Raw genomic sequence first — 20,363 nt, 5'->3', positions numbered from 1 at the left:
GCCCCCATTTTCTAGTCCCTGCTGCATATTTTCCTCTATCTGTGACCTAATGAAGACTTGCCTGCAAATAAATGTACAGAAGTTACACATGGGATTTAACATTTAGCAGATACACAATTTCCTCCTTCAGGAATAAAGCTTCAGGCTAGGTGCTCTTGGATGCAGCCCTGGCCAACAGGAGTGAAGCTGGTTCCCCAGGAGCGTCTCATCTGGAGCTTTCACTATTTCACTTGGCTCAGTTGCAAAGGTCGGTTGCTAGAAGTCAAAACCAACCTGATAGCATTTAAACCAGCGGTGTCCAAACTTGGCAACTTTAAGACTTGTGGACTTTAACTCCCAGAATTCCTCAGGCAGCTTCTGGGAGTTGAAGTCCGCAAGTCTTAAAGTTGCCAAGTTTGGACACCCCTGGTTTAAACAGGGGAAACATCTTGCAAACGCTTTAGGTAGTAGAAACGGGACAAGCGTGTTTTTCTGCCTCCTAGCTGGAGATGGCGATCAGGTAGGCAACCTCTGTGCTTGAAAAGTGCATAATAAAGGAGTTAAAACCATCGAGTACCGTATTGCTAGAAAGGATGGGAGGCGAGGAGAAGCGCCGAGGAACTTCCTCTTCCGGATGACTCATGGGAGGAAAGTGGAGTGCAGAGCGGCTTTTGTGCTGTTTCCATGGTGGAAGCAGCAGCTGGCAGGTGAGTGGAGGGCAGCAGGTGGGAGGAGAGTCCGGGAGCAACTTGGGCTGGAAGCGGAGAAGCAACTGGGCTGAAGCCTCTCAGCTGCGGCTGCTGCAGGTTCCTTCCCTCCCCAAATGGAAGCCCACTGGTGCTGCAGGCTGGGAAACTGGGGGCTGCAATTTTCTGCTGGTGGGAAGCTTGAAAAAGCCTCTTTCAAGGGGAGGTTGGTTCTCCAGAGGTGGTGGGTGCTGCATCCCTGGAGGTTTGTAACAGAGGAGCTCATAGTTTGAAGGATCCTTGGAGGTCTTCTATTCAGGGTGGATTTGATTTAAATCACTAGTCAATAAGGCTTGATTTAAATCATAGTTTTCTACATAATTCTTGCTGGTATAACTTTAATATGCAAGTAGATGAAGATTTTTAGAATAACAACTTTTCATATTAGTTTTTTTATCCCCAGTTTAATAGGTTAATCATTCATATTTGGACAACTTTTCTGTTGTACTTAGGATGGAGAAAAATAATCACTAACTTAATAATAACAATTTAAATAGATTTATTCAACTGAAACAATAACATTACAGCATATGTTATTTGCTTAAATAAACATCCATGTTTGTTAACTAATTTGGCTAAACAATATATATATATTTTAAGAAACTTAGACTGTCAGCCCAGCCTACACATGAAAAACTTAAATACTGTCCTCTGTTGCTCACTCGTCATCTTCATCTTCTTCTTTGTTCATGATCTGGAAAATAAAAACAAGCTTTCCTGCTTTATCGGGTCCCAAACGATTTCTCAATTTAGAATGAATGAGTCCAAAGGAAGAGAATATTCTCTCAAAGCCTGCAGAAAAAGCTACTGCTGTTAAAAGTGAAATCATTACTTGAAAGTCTCTAAATCCAAATGCTTAAGTGACTTCCACCAGTTCACTGGTGTGACTTTCTTTAAAATATCTTCAGCAAACATATATTTCTTGAATGGTTCCCCCTTAGCTTTGAAGTTTATTATAGTTGCCATTACAGATGGATGATTGCTGGATACCCATGTCATAGCTAACTCCTCTTCCTCAGCACTTAAGTTTTGACCCTGATACTGGATATTGACAATATTTGCCAAAAAATGAGCTGGAGACAGTACTTGTCCCATTTGTTTTTTTAATGCTTGTAATTTAATTCTGGCCATGTGTAGTTCTGTTTTTAAGTGTTCACTCAGTTCCTTCCAAATTTCAACAGCATCAGCAATAAAACAGCTATTTTTCTGTATTTTGTTTAAAGCTTCAGAGATGGGTTTCAGGATGCTCAGCATATGTTCAACATTTCTCTTTAGCCCAATGTTGAGGATTTTGGCCGTGACAGTGCCATCTATTTTATCTCGATTTTCTTCACAAACTGTCATCAGAATAGGCCAGTTCTTTTTTTTTTTTTTTTGTAAATATTTTTTATTTATTTTTTTCAAATTTAAACATAAAAACATAACTTTCAAGAGCAAAAATCTCGATCCGGTCATAGATGGTTACCACGCTTACATTCCCTTCACAAGCTCAATTCACAATTTCCATTACATCTTTTATAAATAAACAAAAAAAAAAGAAAAGAAAAAAAAGAAGATAAAAAAGAAATTCAAAACTTAAGAAAAAACCAATTTTACCTCAAATTTAAAATTTTCATCTATATAAATCCATTATATCTATCCAAAATTAGTTTCAAATTCACTTTCACTCATTTTTACATCTTCATAACAATTCTAAACATATCTTTATTCTTCTTTATCTTATAACTTATACAAATCATATCAAAATAATTTTTACAATATTCTAACCTCTTGTTAAGTGTTTACCTTACAATTTTATCACCATTTATTCTTAGTGTCAATTCAATACCACTCCATTTTATTATATTTTATAAAACAATATTTTGTCTAATTTTAATCCTTTGACCCTTATCCTCAAATCAGTTTACCTTAGTTTTTTTTCCCTCACAGTTTACATATTACACAGATTTCTCACAAAGGCATATTTTATTTACTCCAATTTCTAATATATTTTCCACTATATCTCCCTCTAATATTTAACTATCTTCCAGCTTGTTCTATTTGATTAATTCTCAGCTTGATCCCTTCCAAAACACCAACTATTTAGTTGATTTCAGAATAGTTCCTCAATCTCCTCCAACTCTCCTCCTATTTGTTTGGCTGTTTCCAGCATTTTATGGGCTGATTTCCAGCATAGTCTCCTCCTTAACTCCCTCCTTTGTTTGGCTGATTTCCAGCATAGTCTCCTCCAACTCTCCTCCTATTTATTTGGCTGTTTCCAGCATTTTGAAATAATTTCCAACGTATTTCCACCGAGTCTCAAACTCTTATCTAGTTGGTATCCATCCCACACATTTTAACTGTAATGTAATTATCTGTTTTCCAGAACGCTGCTACTACACTCCAGCAATGGGTAAATCCTCATTTCTGACAGCAACTGAGAGAACTTAAAATTTAAATTAGCCTCCCATTCTGTGCTCCTACCACGCCCCTTTTGCACCCGTATCCCCAGTCTTTCTCTCAGTTGCTGACGGACTGAGAGGGTTTTCTCTGTGCTCTGGAGTTGCGATTAGGCCTTTGTTTATTTTTAATTAGCCCCTTTTTAGTTTGCTTTCCTTTCGGGTAGTTGGTCTTTATTTTCATCTTTTTGTTCATTTGAATCCCCGCCTGACAGCTGTTAGTCGGATTCATGTCCGGCGCACCAGATCGTTCCGACGCTAGCGCTTGGAGCGCTTACAGCCGCCGGCTTCTGTCCCTGCGGGTCGGAGCCGGATGTGTCTCAGCTGCCGACGGTTTCGGGCTGGGCGGTTTGCCGTCCTTTCCTACCAGCTTTATCGGAAGTGTGAGGAAGCGGTGGGGGAAGGAAGCCGACGTCTGGAGGGAGCATTTCGCCGCTGCGGCTTCATTCAGGCGGCCGTCCTGTCAGGTGACTGCGGGCGGCGCCGTTGTTGATACCGATCGTTGGCCCGGGGAGTCGGCCCTCGTGAGCGAAGGTTGGGGGGGGCACGGTGTGGCTCGCGGTGGCTCGCCGCCCCTCCTTCGCTTCTTCAACGATCGGAGATCCGTTACCCGCCTGGCTGGCAAAGAAGAGACGCCAGGGGAGCGCAAGTAATATTGAGGCTGCAGGTTGGAGAGCCGCCATTTTTCCCTTTACTGCACCATCATTGGGGGCCACCATTTTGGTCATCTGGGTGGCCGCCATTTTGTTGTCCAGCCTCAGCGCGGCCTTGGCAAGGTTGCTACAGTGTCTTGGTGCCATGCAAGAAGGCACCAAAAGGAAGGGGGGGTCGTTTTAGGCCCCGCAGGCCCTTATTCATCACTTCAAGGTGGAGGGTACTCGGCCTTTGCGTTTTTCTGCCTGCACCTCTGGGCAGAGCGCTAAGAGGTACCTGAACCCCTTTCTGCAAGGTGGGAGGGGGCTATAGCTCCTCCAGAGAGAGCCTTCCTCCCGTAGAAGGTGATTGGCCTTATTGATTGGGCCTAGTTCAAAAAAAAAAAAAAAAACGCCCAAATGGCGGATTCCTCGTTTTCTTCTGACGTGGAACAGGAGACCAGTCCTGTAAGGCCCGCCAAGTCCCGCAAGAAGAGGTCAAGCAAAACTTCTGCTTCGGGCAGCCATGGGGCCCATTTACCTAAGGGCTCCGCTACGGCTGATAAGGACGCCCTCAGATGTCACAAGGCCTTGGAGCGGCAGTGGGAGAAGGCCAGGCTGGCGGCTGTTTCATCCTCCAGCCGGGAGGCGGGGGCTAGCCAGCAGTATGCCCTGTCACCGAACGATCAGAATCGCGGGGGGTAGAGCCTGCTCCTTCGACTCTACGGAGGGGCGTATCTCAATCCCTGCCGGATGTGTCACTAGTTGGCCTGGAGTCGTTGGCGCCGCCTCGGCATCGACCTTCCACCACTTTCACGCCTACTGCGGCGGTACTTCGGATGGTGGACCCCTCCCCGCCTCCATCGCAGATGGACTTCCAGTCGATGCTTTCTACGGCATTGGCCTCTATCATGGCAGCGAGTGCCCAGACAGCAGCTCAGGCTTCATCCGCTGGAATGTCTTCAGGCGGACAGTCTATCTCAGAGTCGCACAGAGCCCGGTCCTCATCTCGCAGGGAATCTGATGAGTCGGAGAGCTCGGACCAGGAGGAGGATGAGGCTGAAGCCATGGAGTTTTCTGAGGACGAGGGCTTGCAACCGGACGCTCCGGCCTTCACGGGCTTGTTTCGTCTGGCTTTATTTAAGTCCCTTCTACACAAGGCTCGTTTGACAACTAATCTGGGGTCGGTGGGGGCCCAGCCGCCGGCAGCCCAATCAGAATCAGGGCCACATGATGCCTTGTTCAAGCAAGTCAAGCAGGAGAAGGACTTTGTACCGTGCCCTCAGCTGTTCACAGACATGTTGCAGGCTCCTTGGAACCAGCCTGGGTCGTCCACCGCTCCCAGCAATTTGGACAAGAAATTGTTCTGTCCGGCTCCTGAGTTAGAGACTCTGTTGAACGTTCCCACGGTGGATGCTCCGGTAGCAACCCTCACGACTCAATCGATGGTTTCGCCCAACCCACTAGATGGACTTAAGTCGGAGGATAGACGTACTGAGTTGGCCTTCCGGAGGGCACATCAGGCGGTGGCCTGGACAATCAAAACTGCCTCAGCCACTTCCTTTTTTAATCGCGCTTCCTTGATTTGGTTGCGTCAGCTTCAAGAGCGCCTTCCCCTGGAGGAGACTCGTTTGCGCCATGATGTCAATAAAATCATCGCGGCCACAGAATATTCGGTGGATGCTTCGTTGAATTCAGTAAAATTTGCCTCGCGGGCACTGGCGGCGAGCATTACGTCAAGGCGCCTCTTCTGGCTGCGTCCATGGAAAGCCGATGTTAAGGCTAAATGGAAGCTGGCGGCGGCTCCATACAAAGCTTCCAATTCGTTTGGTGAGGCATTAGATCCGGTCTTAATTGAAGACAAGGACAAGAGGAAGGTTTTACCTTCTTCCTTTCGCAAGCAGGACAGACGTTATACTCCTTATACACAGCGCCAGCCCTTTCGTTCTTATTCGGGGCCTGGAGGCTCCGCCACCTTTAGACAATCCTTCCAGCCGTCCGACCGCTTCACTGACAGGCAGCGTTTCAGAGACCGCAGCAGATCTCAGGCCGCGTCCAAACATTCCTTCCGTGGGTCCAACTCCAAGTCGTTCCGGAGAGGCAAATGACTCACCGACTCCAGGTCCGGTGGGAGGTCGTCTTCGAGCATTTCATCACAGATGGGAGACGTCCACTCCGGATACGTGGGTGCGTCGTACGATTTCAGAAGGGCTCGCGATAGAGTTCATGGATCATCCCCCACGACGTTTCATCCACTGTCCAGTTCCCTTGTCAATCGACCGTCGCAGACTGATGGAGGCGGAGATTTCGCACTTGCTGGAGATCAGGGCGATAGAACCGGTCCCGTTGGACCAACAGGGGACCGGATTCTACTCGATTCTGTTTTTGGTGCCAAAGTCTTCAGGAGGCGTCAGGGGGATTCTCAATCTCAAGCAATTGAATCGGGTGGTACGCTACTGTCGCTTCAAGATGCATTCCCTTCGTTCGATTCTGGCCTCGGTCCGCAAAGGGGACTTTTTGCAATCAGTGGACTTGCGAGAGGCCTATCTTCATGTTCTGGTGCTTCCCTCGCATCGACAGTTTCTACGCTTCGAGTATGCGGACAGACACTACCAGTATTGTGCGATGCCGTTCGGGCTATCTTCGGCTCCCAGGACGTTCACCAAGTTGGTGGCGATAGTGGCCGCAACTCTCACTGCAGTTCTGGTGAGAGTTTTATGTTACCTGGACGACGTGTTGATCCTCTCGTCTTCCAGGGAACAAGCGGCGCGCGACATGGATCAGGTGTTGTCGGCCTTCCGGGGGCACGGCTTCACGGTCAATTTGGACAAGAGCCATCTCGTCCCTTCTACCTCGATCCTGCACCTCGGGACCGTAATAGACTCTGTGAGAGGGCAGGTGTTCCTGTCGTCGGAGAGGGTGAAGAACATCCACATACTGCTGGACCAAGTACTGGTCCGGAGATCGGTGCCTCTGCTGACTTTGTCGCAGTTACTGGGGAAACTGGTCTCGTGCTTCCGCATTGTACCGTGGGCTCGCAGGCACTCCCGTCCGCTACAATGGCTGCTTCTCCCTTTCCAGCGGAGGGGCTGTGCAGACTCTACAAGGAAGGTGATTGTGCCCCCCCAGGTCCGGCTGTCACTCCGGTGGTGGAGGTCGCCTGCAATTCTGAAGGGATGCAGTTTCCTGGAACTGGAACGGATCGTGGTTACCACCAATGCCAGTCTTCTGGGGTGGGGGGCCCATCTGGGGGTCCAGGTAGCCCAAGGGCGGTGGACTCCGGAGGAGAGCGCCACAGCATCAACCTTCTCGAACTTCGGGCGATTCGCCTGGCTCTACTTCACTTCCGCCCGTTGATCCAGGGTCTCCACATCCTAGTCCTCACGGACAACACGTCCGCCAAAGCGCACGTGAATCGAGAAGGGACGAAGTTGAAGGTGTTGATGCGCAAGTCGGAGAGGCTGTTCGGTTGGGCGGAGCGCCACCTGTTGTCGATTTGCGCAGACCATATTTCAGGGACGGTTCGAGCAGATTGGCTCAGCAGGTAGGTGATCGATCAAGCCGAATGGCAGCTGCTTCCGAGGCTGTTTCGGGAGGCCTCTCTGTGGTTCGGGCAACCGGTGGTGGATCTGTTCGCCAGTCCTGCCAACGCTCAACTTCCCAGGTTCATATCTCGTTATCCGTCCCCGTTGGCAGAGGATGTGGACGCGCTGAGGTGTCGGTGGCCGGTCGGGCTACTTTATGCCTTTCCTCCGATCACGTTGATCCAGCAGGTGGTCCGGAAGATGATTGCGGAGAGGGCGGAAGTGTTGCTGGTGGCACCCCATTGGCCGCGCAGACCGTGGTTCGCGGACCTCGAGTTTTCTGTGACCGAACCATGGGTGATCCCGCCTCATCGAATAGCACTGTGCCAAGGGGTCATCCGCCACCCAGAACCTCAGTGGCTCCAGTTGGCCGTTTGGCATTTGAACGCGTCATCCTCAGGAAGGGTCGCTTGCCGGACACTGTGATTGGTACAATCCAAGTGGCCTGTAGGCCCTCAACGACTAGAATCTACGAAGCTTCGTGGGGGGCCTTTTGTCGTTGGTGTGCTGGAGCTCATGTGGACCCGACGTCTGCGACAAATCACGACGTTTTAGGTTTTCTCCAATCGGGACTGGACAAGGGTCTTACCCCATCCACATTGAGACGACAATGGCTTTGGCCACAGTGCTTTCTTTTCCTCCGTATACTTCATTGGCTCGTCACCCGTGGGTGAGAGGTTTTCTCCATGGGGCTACGAACCTGAGGCCGCCCGTTGTCCATCGCTATCCTTCTTGGGATTTGTCGCTAGTGTTGTAAGCCCTTACAGTTTCTCCATTCGAACCTCTGGGTTCTGTTTCTCTCAAGTTTTTGTCCTTCAAGGTTGCCTTTCTGTTAGCAGTTACGTCGGCCAGGCGAGTTTCCGAACTGGCTGCTCTGTCCATTCGGAAAGACTTGTGTATATTTTACCCTAACACTGTGGTGCTTCGCCTGGATCCGGCACTTACACCCAAAGTTAACTTGTGGTTTCACCATTCGCAGGAGCTGGTTCTGCCAGATTTTTGTTCATCGCCCAGACATCATCGGGAGGTTCTTTCGCACACGCTCGATGTTCTCAGGGCCCTGAGGCGTTACATTCGTAGGACTGAGTCGTTTCGGAAGTCGGAGGCACTCTTCGTTTCCTTTCATCCAGCTTCGATGGGTCAAAAGTTGTCGTCGGCCACGATTGGTGGTTGGATCAAGGCCTATATCGCTTCCGCTTATGAGAGACATGCCAGGCCTGTGCCATTGAGAATCCAGCCTCATTCTACTCGGAGTGCCGCAACCTCAGCAGCTTGGGTGACTCAGGCTTCTGTGTTGGATATTTGTAGAGCGGCTACGTGGACATCGTTGTCGCCTTTCATTAGACATTATCGTATTGATTCTTACGCTTCTGCTGAGGCATCATTTGGTCGTAGAGTTCTGCAGAGTGTGGTTTTTGGGGAGAGCAGTCAGTTGCCCGGCCCTGGGAATTAGACTTGGGTATGTCCCATTGCTGGAGTGTAGTAGCAGCGTTCTGGAAAATGGACGTTGACTTACCTGAACGTCCTTTTTCGGAACCCTGCGGATACACTCCATCCCTCCCTGTTGGTACTGCTCTGTTGGTTTGTGTTGTCTGGTTGTTACTGTGTTTGACTTAATAAAGTTGTTTGTTTTACTGTTCCTGTTCGGTGCCTTCATTCAAGACTGGAGATACGGGTGCAAAAGGGGCGTGGTAGGAGCACAGAGTGGGAGGCTAATTTAAATTTTAAGTTCTCTCAGTTGCTGTCAGAAATGAGGATTTACCCATTGCTGGACTGTATCTGCAGCGTTCCGAAAAAGGACGTTCAGGTAAGTCAACGTCCATTTTATGTCATTTTTCAATCCTGCTGTTTCAATTTAAATCTCAGTATATTTCATAATAGTCATCATTTCCAATTTATATTACCTTAATTCAAGACTAATCACTAGCATCTGTGTATCTTGTATTTTGTTCAATCAATCCTTATTCATCAGTTTAACATTTGTTTGCAAATTAAAGTTAAAATGTATTACATCAAACAATACATTTTCTTAAGGTTTTCCTGCCTCAAAATATATTCTTCTTTATTATTTTTATCCCCTTGATATCATCCACTATTTTACTAGCCACCTCTTATTTTCTATTTTTATTATTTCACAACCCTTCCTGTTTTTATCCAAAAATCATATATACCTAGGCTTTTAAACTTCATCATATATACATAGGCTTTTAAACTTTACATTTCAGTTAGTCACATTTAAATTTATCCACTTTAATTCTTCCTTTTCTTCCTTTTCCTCTCTGTCCAAAGTGCTCTATTTCAAGGTTCATCAGTTCAAAGTAAAGAATTTGTGTATGTCCCTTTAAAACTTTTAAAATGTCTGTTCCAAGCGTAGTGCATCAGCTTCCTGTCTTTGTTAACTACACCACACCTAGTTTTGTCAGTCTCCATTGTTAAAATCCAAAATGTCCTTTCTTTCTTCTTTCTTCTTTCTTAAAATCATCTGGGACAGAGTAGGAATCTCCAAAATCTCTATATCCAATATTAATTTCAGGTAATCCAAGGTAAAAAGCCAATTAACAGGTTTCTTTTCCACCCAGAAAGGGAAATCTCTTCAGTCCACTTCCCTGCTTAATCACTGCAGACTCCATGGCTATTTTGTAGCCATCCATCTGTCTATCTTCATTAGCTTCATTTTCTTTTAGAGGCATTAATTCTCAGGAATATCCATTTCTCCTCTCCACTCCAGTTAAAGGCACAATCAAATTTCGGAAATTTATTAGTGCCAAATCATCCAATTTAAGTTTACTGCAACAAAATTCAATTCGGGTCTTTTACCCATTTTTTTTTCTTTTCAATCTTTAAGCCCCGCAGTCAAGCAGCCGCTTTTAATTTTGGGGTCTTATTTTTCAATAATTCCAAATAGGTACATTATATTGCCTGGGTTGGTGTCACTCACCCGGCTTCTTGATTTTTCCTCTTTCTTCATCTTCTTCTCCAGCACAATCCTTGTTCCCGGTTGCCGCGGTATCAGGGCAGCCGCCATGGCTGCCGTTCCACTGCCGCCGACGTGAAGGAGAAGCCTCCGGCCCCGAGGAACCTGCCCATTCCTCTCAGCCGCCCAAGGCGATCCTTCTTGTCCCCCTGTCCCTTCAAGACAGGGGAGGTCCGCAGACCTATCGGCGGCAGCTTAGCAGAGGGGATTTGGCAGAGCTCAGCGGAGCTCGCCATTTCCCCGTCTGTGTCCCCGCAGCGCCAACTGGAAGCCTCTGAATAGGCCAGTTCTTGATATACTGTTCAAAACAGTCCACCACAGAGTTCCATCTAACATCTTGTGGGAGCGTTAGTTTGGTTCCACCCATCCTTTTCAGAGCTGCTGCAGCAAAATGATTGTTACGGAAGTATTTAGCAATTTCAACAACATTAGTCTTTATTTCTGGAACACGTAAGTCTTTGGCTAAGAGATGCAGCAAATGAGCACTGCAACCATATGTTATTAGCTTTGTATTCCCTTCCTGCTCTTCTAAATTTCTTCTCATCTTGGATACATTTGCAGCATTGTCTGTGACCAAACTGCGTACTAGACATTTGAATTTTTGTTCACACGTTGTTATAGTTTTTACTGCCACTTCTTGTAAGTATTCTGCTGTGTGTGCATTTCCTGATGTATCAATTGTTTGTGCAAGGAAGACTTTCCCTTCTTCTGTTGCTACAAGCACATACAATAGGATCATTGTGGACATTACTCCACCCATCAATACTTAGGTTAACAATTCTACCCTCCAGAGCTGTTGCACATTGCTCCATTTCTCTGTCATACACTTTATCCAGCAGTTTCCCTGCAACATCTGCTCTGCTGGGTGGACTGTATCCTGGTCTCAGTGACTGAACCATATTAATGAAATGTGGGTTCTCAGTCAGACGGAAAGAAGAGTTTGTTGCATAAACAAACTGGGCAATTTTTTCATCAATTAACTCTTTTTCTAATCGGCTAGTTTTTATCACAAACTTATCTATGGTGGTTCCAGGAGGGAAGGGTTTTTTCTTTCTTTTAGGTGATAGAGATATGTGGCTGTGGGTGTCTGATAATGATGATGCTAATGAAGCACTATCCTGGATGGATAACTCTGAAACTGTAGAACAGGAGGATGGTGATCTTGAAGGTGGATAGTTTCCAGAATCCATGAATTCCCCTAAACAAAAAAGTCAATGCTGTTATTTTATTGTTTATACAATTTCTGCTTATTGTACACAGCACTGCCCCAAAAGGAATATTTGCTTTTCTTCATAACTGTACCAAATGACAGTAACATGCAGTAATAATAAGAAATATAATTTTGCTCAAACATGACAGTTCAAGGCAGTCTTTAGAAATATGATTCAATAAAAATGTTTACCAACCTGAAGATCCTGCCTGTTCAAATGTGTTTCTTTGGTCATCTTCATCACAGCTCTTCTCATGATGTTGCCTCATTCGGGCCATCAGGCCTTGCATTTCTTTGTTGCAGTGTTTGCAGTTTGCACGCATGCCTGCCTTACCGATAGGTAAAGGAACTTCATTAAAATATTGCTGCCTGCTGCCATTATAGGTTTTTTCCTCCAAGGAAAGAATGTGATAAACCTCAGGTCATACACACACATACACACAAAAAGATCCAAAGACTTGTCTGTCTGTGGCTGTGCAGTATTGTGCTTAGAAAGTTTCACTTTCATTTTGTACTGCTTGTCTGCTTGCCCCTTCCTCCTCACACTTAGTTTCACTTTCTTCTTGTGCAGATCTATTCCACTCCAAACAATCAGAAAAATATTGTTTCTATTCTATTCACTGAACTTCTTGAAACTTAGCACTGAAGGGGTTGATTCTGTATTCATAGGTTTGTAGAACAATAGGATTAAGGTCTTTTTCTCAACTCTGTTCATGTTATAACATTTTTGCTGTGAAGAAGAGGCATGTGATCTCTGCTGAGTCAAATTCAGTTTTGAGAACTGCAAAAGTAAACCAAGCATCTGTGATAATATCTTGTAGGCAGAGAAACTGCCCAATAATCTTACAAAAACCTCTGGAAGAGCATGACATTGTGAATGGATTAATGGAATTTATTTACCAAAAAAAATTAAACACAGTCTTATTCTACGTAATTAAAAAACTAATCTATATTTCATGATGGAATAACCTTTGGATGGTAATATATTTTCCTCAAAAAGCATTTTATTTAAAAAAATCCGATTTAAATCAAAAAAATCCAATTTAAATTAAAAAAATTGATTTTTTTGATTTTTTTTAAAAAAACCATTGATTTTTATCCACCCTGCTTCTATTCCAACCCCTGATCAAGCAGGAGACCCGATATCATTTCAGACAAATGGCTCTCCAGTCTCTGTTTAAAAGCCTCCAGTGATGGAGCACCCACAACTTCTGAAGGCTAAGCTTTTCCACTGGTTAATTGTTCTGGGTGTCAGGAAATTTCTCCTTAGTTCGAGGCTGCTTATCTCCTTGCTCCATCCAGTTTCTCCTCCTACCTTCAGGTGCTTTGGAGAAGAGGTTGAAACCCCCTCCCACTTCTTTGTTGCAACTCCTAATGTATTGGAACACCTAGTTTTCCTTTTCACTAGGCTAGACATACCCACTTCCTGCAACCATTCTTTATATGTTTCAACCTCCAGCCCTCTAATCATCCTTGCTGCTCTTCTCTGCCCTCTTTATAGAGTCTCAACACCCTTTTTATATTGTGGTGATCAAAACTGGATGCAGTATTCCAAGTGTGGTGTTACCAAAGCCTTATAAATTGGTACTAATGCTTCACTTGATCTTGACTGTATCCCTCTGTTAATACAGCTGAAGATTGCATTTGCTTTTGGGGCCACTGCAACACCCTGCTGGCTCATATTTAAATGATTGCCGACTAGGATTCAATGTTCCCTCTCATAGATACTGCCAGGTTCCACCTATTCTGTACCTGTACATTTGGTTTTTCTTGCTTAAGTGTAAAACCTTGGGGGTTTTTTCTCCATTGACTTTCATTTGGATCCAGGGTTCAAGTCTGTTGAGATTCTTCTGTACCTTGACCCTATCTTCTGGCATGTTGGATATTCCTGCCAGCTTGGTGTCATCTGAAATTTGATGAGTTTGGTGAATATAAATCACCAGGACCTGATTCTCAGAACACCAGGGTTCTGAGGGAGCTGGCAGATGTTACTTCCATGTCTTGCCAATAAGTATGGTATTTCCTGTCCCACCATCCATGTATTAACCAGGTTCAATTGTACTTAATCCAGCACTTCCTAAGAAATAGCGATTGAGGACCTTTTGGAATTTTTGGTTGCACAGGTAGTCCTCACTTACCACTTCTTCCCTGAGCCTTCAAAGTTACTATGGCACAGTAGAAGCAGACGTGCTTCTACTGGTCTACAAAATTTGTGGTAATCCTAGCACTTGTTCAGTGACCGCACATCAGCAGTGATTGTGGTTTTGAAGGTGCAGGAAAAGAAGTTGCACCAGTTCGGGTTCTGCCAATAGAGAATGAGATGGCTGAATGGAGTCACTGAAACAGTTGGCGTGAACTTAAATGGACTCAGGGGGATGGTAAAGGACAGGAAGGCCTGGAGGAACGTTGTCGATGGGGTCGCAATGGGTCGGACACGACTTTGCAACTAACAACAACAATGGAGTCATTTTTTAAAGACCCTGTCTGCTCCCTCAGTGTGGAAGGGATTTCCACTCTCGAATTGGCCTTTTTAGTCACACTAGATGCTGTTTTAGGACCTCTTTCCAGAGCACGATACCATAGTCTTTTGAGACTGAAGGATGCCACTGCCACTGCATCTACTCCCTATTGTGTTTTACTTTGGTGTAGTCTTCTTGTTTAGGTTAGGATTTCTCGTTTTGCTCATTGGCTTTCAGAGCGCTAGAGTTGCCTCTAAACACTTTACTTTTTCTTCTAGTAATTCAAGTAGTTTATAGTTTGGATCCTCTGTTGGCATAAGCTGAAACATATGGCAGACTTTGCAAGAACTATAGTGTCAGTTTCTATCTCCATGACTTTTCTTTGTTTGCTTAAAAATTAAAATTAATTTTTTTAAAAAATGTAAATATTTTCTGTTGCAAAGTGTCAGTTTACAATAGTTTACAAGAGTTCTTGACCTTTTCTGTCTTGAAAAATTCTTCACTATCTTCCCTGTTTTAAGTGTCTGTCTCTTTTTCTGTGGTTTATTTTTTTCCTCTTAGATCATTAAGAATTTAAACATTTCTAAAGAATTAAAGTAAGTAAAATGTTTTTTTAATGTTTAGTTGAAAAAAGAAATTGAAAAATTGAAAAAGGAATATTATTTAAAAAATTGAAAAAAGAATTTTAAAATTGAAATGTCGAGCCCCAGCTGGGTCTCGCCACTCACGGGACTAGAGGGGAAAAAAATTGAAAAAAGAATTTTAAAATTGAAAGATTTAAAAATTGAAAAAGAATTTTAGAATTGAAAAAGATTTAAAAATTAAAAAAATAAATTAAAAACTGTTATTTAAGAGTAAAAAAAAGAAGACTTAAAATTGGAACAAAGAGTTTAAAAATTGAAAAAAAAATTGAAAAAATTGAAAAGGAATTTTTCTTAAGGAATATTGGAATATTCCTTAAGAAATATTAGAATATTCCTTAAGGAATATTGAATTCCAGTATGATGTGGTCACTCTCGACAAACGTTATGGCAACTTTAATTCCTTCTATTGCTTCTCTATTGGTAAGAATTAGGTCCAGTATAGTTTTTCCTCTAGTTCCTTCCTCTACCGTTTGGATGACAAAGTTGTCAGCTAAATTAGTTAGGAATCTGTTCAATCTCCTACTTGCTGTAGAGTTTGTCTCCCGGTTTCTTTCAGGACAGTTAAAGTCTTCCATGACAACTTGATGTTGCCCTCTTGATATAGTTTGTGATCAACATGTGTATTGAAAATGACAGATGAATAAAATTACCAGTCTTTTTATTTCCCTGTCTTGCCAATAAGTATGGTATTTCCTGTCCCACCATCCATGTATTAACCAGGTTCAATTGTGCTTAATCCAGCACTTCCTAAGAAATAGCTATTGAGGACCTTTTGGCATTTTTGGTTGCACAGGTAGTCCTCACTTACCACTTCTTCCCTGAGCCTTCAAAATTACTATGGCACAGTAGAAGCAGACGTGCTTCTACTGGTCTACAAAATTTGTGGTAATCCTAGCACTTGTTCAGTGACCGCACGTCAGCAGTGACTGTGGTTTTGAAGGTGGAGGAAAAGAAGTTGCACCAGTTCAGGTTCTGCCAATAGTGGCACATTTATGATGCCTGCAACATCCCACACTCATGATCCCCATTTGTGACCTTCCCAGCTAGCTTCTGACCAGCAAAATCAGTGGATATACTGGCAGGAAATTGCAAGTCACGGTCATATGAAATTGCGTTTAGCAACCCACAGTAATTTGCTTAACAACTACAGAGGAACAGATGTAAGTTGGTCCTGGCATGTGATATCATGCTTAATGATTGAGCTGCTTAGTGTTGCAGATATCAGTTCTAATTGCAGTAGGTTAAGTAAGGACTACTTGAACAAGGATGTCACCAGAGGGGTTCTGGACAGTATTTTCTGCTATATAGTGGGTGAATCTATATTCCTCTATATGCATATATCTGCAGTTACATAACCTATCCCCAGTACTTCAAGATATAATTGATGATAGTCCTTTCCATTGCTAAGAATTTGTTATTGACCCCAATCAACAACTGAATTTGAATGGATATTTGAACGTAGATCTTGGTAGTCTTCCATGTATCAAATGAATCATAAATAATTTCAGTGATGATTCTAGTATTGGGGCATGATTGCTTTTTCATTGTAATATATACTTCTTTCATTTTTCACATCTCTAACCATTTTATAAACAAAGTTACCCTTTTCTTTGAATCTTATAGACAAACAGGATGGCAATAAGAGCACTCTGGACAACTGTCAATAACAAGGAACGTTGAATAGTGAAGATAATCAATCCAGAAATCAAAATATTTTCCATTTCTTTCAGAAAAACACAGAATTTTCCTCCTCCTCCTCCAACAGCTGTTAGACAGAAGAGAGAAAATCAAGAAAGAATAAGCAGATTATGCAGAATTCAAGGATACGTTACATGAAAAGTCAAAGGAGATTATTTTTCAATCAGCAAAAAAGTGAAATATCTGGAACTGAGTGGGGAGGAAAGGGTCAATAGTAAAGCCATGTAGAGCAGATAGTAATGCAGGCCTCTTCCTGTGAGGAAGAAAATGGCTTCAATGACAGCCCCAGTAAACAAGGCATTGTAAGAATTCCAGCCAGGTGATCCATCAGTGGATTGACTCCAGAGAGACACTGTATGAGTGTCTAGACTGTAAGAAAAGCTTCATTAGAGATTTTCATCTCATGAGACATCAGAGAACTCACACAGAAGACAAACGCTTTGAATGTCCTGATTATGGGAAAAGTTTTAATTATAATTCCTACCTGGTAAGGCACCAGAGGACTCACACAGGAGAGAAATCCTTTGAATGTCCTGACTGTGGGAAAATGCTTTGAATGTCCAGATAGTTGGAAAACTTTTGGTTGAACTTCCAGCTTGGTGATACATCAGAGGATTCACTCCACAGAAAAACCCGGTGAGTGTCGAGGGTGCAGGAAAAGTTTCATTAGAAATTCCCAACTCATGAGACACGAGACCATGCACACAGGAGAGAAACCCTTTGAATGTTCTGACTGTGGGAAAAGTTTTAATTATAATTCCTACCTGGTAAGGCACCAGAGGACTCACACAGGAGAGAAACCCTTTGAATGTCCTGACTGTGGGAAAAGCTTTAATTATAATTCCGATTTGCTGATACACCAGAGGACTCACACAGGAGAGAAACTGTTTGAATGTCCTATCTGTGGGAAAGGTTTCAGTAAGAATTCGTACCTGGTAATACACCAGAGGACTCACACAGGAGAGAAACCATTTGAATGTTCTGAATGTGGGAAAACTTTCATTACGAATTCCCACCTGGTAACACACCAGAGGACTCACACAGGAGAGAAACCCTTTGAATGTCCTGACTGTGGGAAAAGTTTCATTACGAATTCCCACCTGGTGACACATCAGAGAATTCACACAGGAGAGAAACCCTTTGAATGTCCTGATTGTGGGAAAAGTTTCAGTCATAATTCCAGCCTGGTGAATCACCAGAGAATTCACACAGGAGAGAAACACTTTGAATGTCCTGACTGTGGGAAACATTTTAGTAATAAATCCAGCCTGGGGACACACCAGAGGACTCACACAGGAGAGAAACACTTTGAATGTCCTGACAGTGGGAAAGGTTTCAGTCAGAATTCCAGCCTGGTGACACACCAGAGAACTCACACAGGAGAGAAACCCTTTGAATGTCCAGACTGTGGGAAACGTTTTAGTAATAATTCCAGCCTGGTGACACACCAGAGAACTCACACAGGAGAGAAACCCTTTGAATGTCCAGACTGTGGGAAATGTTTTAGTATTAATTCCAGCCTGGTAAGGCACCAAAGAACTCATACAAGAGTGAAACCCTTTGAATGTTCTGACTGTGGGAAAAGTTTCAGTCAGAATTCCTACCTGGTAAGGCACCAGATGACTCACACAAGAGAGAAACCCTTTGAATGTCCTGACTGTGGGAAACATTTTAGTAATAATTCCAGCCTGGTGACACACCAGAGGACTCACACAGCAGAGAAACCCTTTGAATGTTCTGACTGTGGGAAAAGTTTCAGTCAGAATTCCTACCTGGTAAGGCACCAGAGGACTCACACAGGAGAGAAACCCTTTGAATGTCCCGACTGTGGGAAAAGCTTTAGTGATAATTCCAACCTGGTGACACACCAGAGGACTCACACAGCAGAGAAAGCCTTTGAATGTCCTGACTGTGGGAAAAGTTTCAGTCAGAATTCCTACCTGGTAAGGCACCAGAGGACTCACACAGGAGAGAAACCCTTTGAATGCCCTTTCTGTGGGAAAGGTTTCAGTCAGAATTCCAACCTGGTGACACATCAGAGGACTCACACAGGAGAGAAACCCTTTGAATGTCCTGACTGTGGGAAAGGTTTCAGTCAGAATTCCAACCTGGTGACACACCAGAGGACTCACACAGGGGAGAAACCATTTAAGTGCTCTGAGTGTGCATGGTGCTTCAGTAAATCTTCCAACCTTATCGCACACAAGAAAATGCACCTGGGGCCCAAAGTGATGAGTGTAGAGAAGGCTTGAATTTCAATTCAAATGTCCTATTGTAAGTTCAGCTGAGAAATTGATTCTTTAATTCGAGTAAAAAGAATTTGTCTTTTTTTTCATCAAATATGTCATGCTATTAGATGTGAAGGAGGAAAGACCAAAGTGGAACATGTTAATGTTAATTTGATAAGGACTGTTTGGCCATTAGCAGCAGAAGTTGCTGGATATTTAATTTTCGCAAAAATTGTAGAAATCTGCAAACATCTTCTTAGGAGCGTTCTTTCTATTTTTATCATAACAAATGATTGAAATGCCACATGCTTAGGCCCCGTCTTCTCCCTGGGTGTCCTTGATATTTTCAGCCCCAGGATTCCCAAGCCAGCATCTTTTCAGGTTAAGAGCACTCAGGCTATAGTTAGACATTGTGACTACTCATATAATGAGAAAACAAGAGGAGAAGAGAAATACTGTGTTGTTCGGTGTATAAGGCGCTCCGGCGTATAAGACGCACCTTAATTTTGGGGAGGGAAAAAAATCTGTCTGTGCCTACCAGCATCCATCGGGATTCATCTGGCTAGGTCCTCATAGTTCCTTATGGGGATGCTACCATTCTGGCAAGGAGGGCCTGAATGCCATTTTATGACCTTTTCCTGTTTCTGCTCTTTTCTTAACTTTGATGTACTTTCCTGGGAATGGGAGCGGGGAGGAATTGCCTGTGGCCATCTGTTTTGTCTCAGCTCCAGCAGAAGGAGCAAGCAGCGCCTGAGAACAACTTCTTACCACCTTCTCAACTCAGAGTTCGCATAACAACTTTGCACCTGTGTATTGGCTCCCCTTGGATTGGGCAGAGGGGAGGGGTTTCTACAACTTTTTACCTAACGGTTCTGAGCAGAAACTTCAGATCCTACCTTGCTCTACTTACTATCACTGTCTTTCAATAAATTTCCTTTTGAAATCCCTCTACCTACCAAAATACAAAAAAAAATATTAAGAAGTAACTGGGTTTCTGAAACAAAGACCATTTTGCAAGTTAATCATATTTTATTCATTTTAATAAATAACATCAAGCTAATCTTTTGTCAACTCAATAATGAATTATGTGGTGTGTGAGTGGTCTGTTCTAGGGAGAGGGAATAATTGGAATTGTGCTGGTCACAAACTAAAGTGGAAATTATAATAAACTGACACGTGATTGAGGTGCTTCTACTCTTGCTTATCTCTTCTGTTCATTTCCCTCACAAAGCATCCCTTTTCTTGTTTGCCCTACTATTTTGTGGGTTGCTTTCCTCTGATGTGACAATCCCAATCTCATACCTGGCATCCCCCCTGCCCATCCTGTGTCAGGCCTGGAAGCCATCTTTTGCCTTAGGCCTTCAGTCCTGCCACATTTACTACTGTGGGAAACTGGGAGGGGGGATTGAATGGAGCAGGGGTGATGTACAGTCATAATGACATTCCTTTCTCAGAAAGTCAAGGACATCTTGCCCTGTACCTGGAAGGCTGGACCGGGGAGTCATCTCCAGTTGGGACAATGTTTGATTGGACCATATGATGGACTTGTGGGTGTTGGGCAGGGACTTGAACTTTTCTAAAACAATGTCCATTAAAACGAACACAAAGGAAATAGCAGAACACCCAACAAAATATTTCCTAATAGATAAATGAGACCCCAAAAACTTATTAACACCACATATGTAACAAAATTGAGCAAACTAAAAGACAATCCAATGCCAGAGGAGATGATCCATGGGGCCAGGCCAGAAGCCACCAGTCCCTAATCAGA

The 20,363-nt window shown here is 43.8% G+C and overlaps 1 protein-coding gene across 3 annotated transcripts; it reads left to right on the top strand.

Annotated features, from left to right (window-relative positions):
* Nucleotides 1–612: 612 nt before the first annotated feature.
* On the top strand, nt 613–19,784 carry LOC132710052 (uncharacterized). Of its 3 annotated transcripts, XM_060685445.2 has the most exons (3): nt 613–686; nt 16,290–16,505; nt 16,978–19,784. In XM_060685445.2, exon 3 carries the CDS (start codon nt 17,048–17,050, stop codon nt 18,614–18,616), a length of 1,569 nt encoding a protein of 522 aa, XP_060541428.2. In that variant the 5' UTR covers nt 613–686; nt 16,290–16,505; nt 16,978–17,047; the 3' UTR covers nt 18,617–19,784. The 3 variants fall into 3 exon arrangements, with proteins under 3 accessions (XP_060541428.2, XP_087740278.1, XP_060541429.2); XM_087884152.1 differs by lacking the exon at nt 613–686 and having other exon boundaries at nt 14,999–16,913; nt 17,026–19,784; XM_060685446.2 differs by lacking the exon at nt 613–686 and having other exon boundaries at nt 15,002–16,505.
* Nucleotides 19,785–20,363: the final 579 nt, after the last annotated feature.

The sequence above is a fragment of the Pantherophis guttatus genome, chromosome 2 (genome assembly GCF_059756535.1).
Source record: "Pantherophis guttatus breed Tessera chromosome 2, ASM5975653v1, whole genome shotgun sequence".
Classification (NCBI taxonomy): domain Eukaryota; kingdom Metazoa; phylum Chordata; class Lepidosauria; order Squamata; family Colubridae; genus Pantherophis; species Pantherophis guttatus.
Note: the sequence above shows the minus strand (reverse complement) of the source record. Positions and strands in the feature narration are given on the sequence as shown.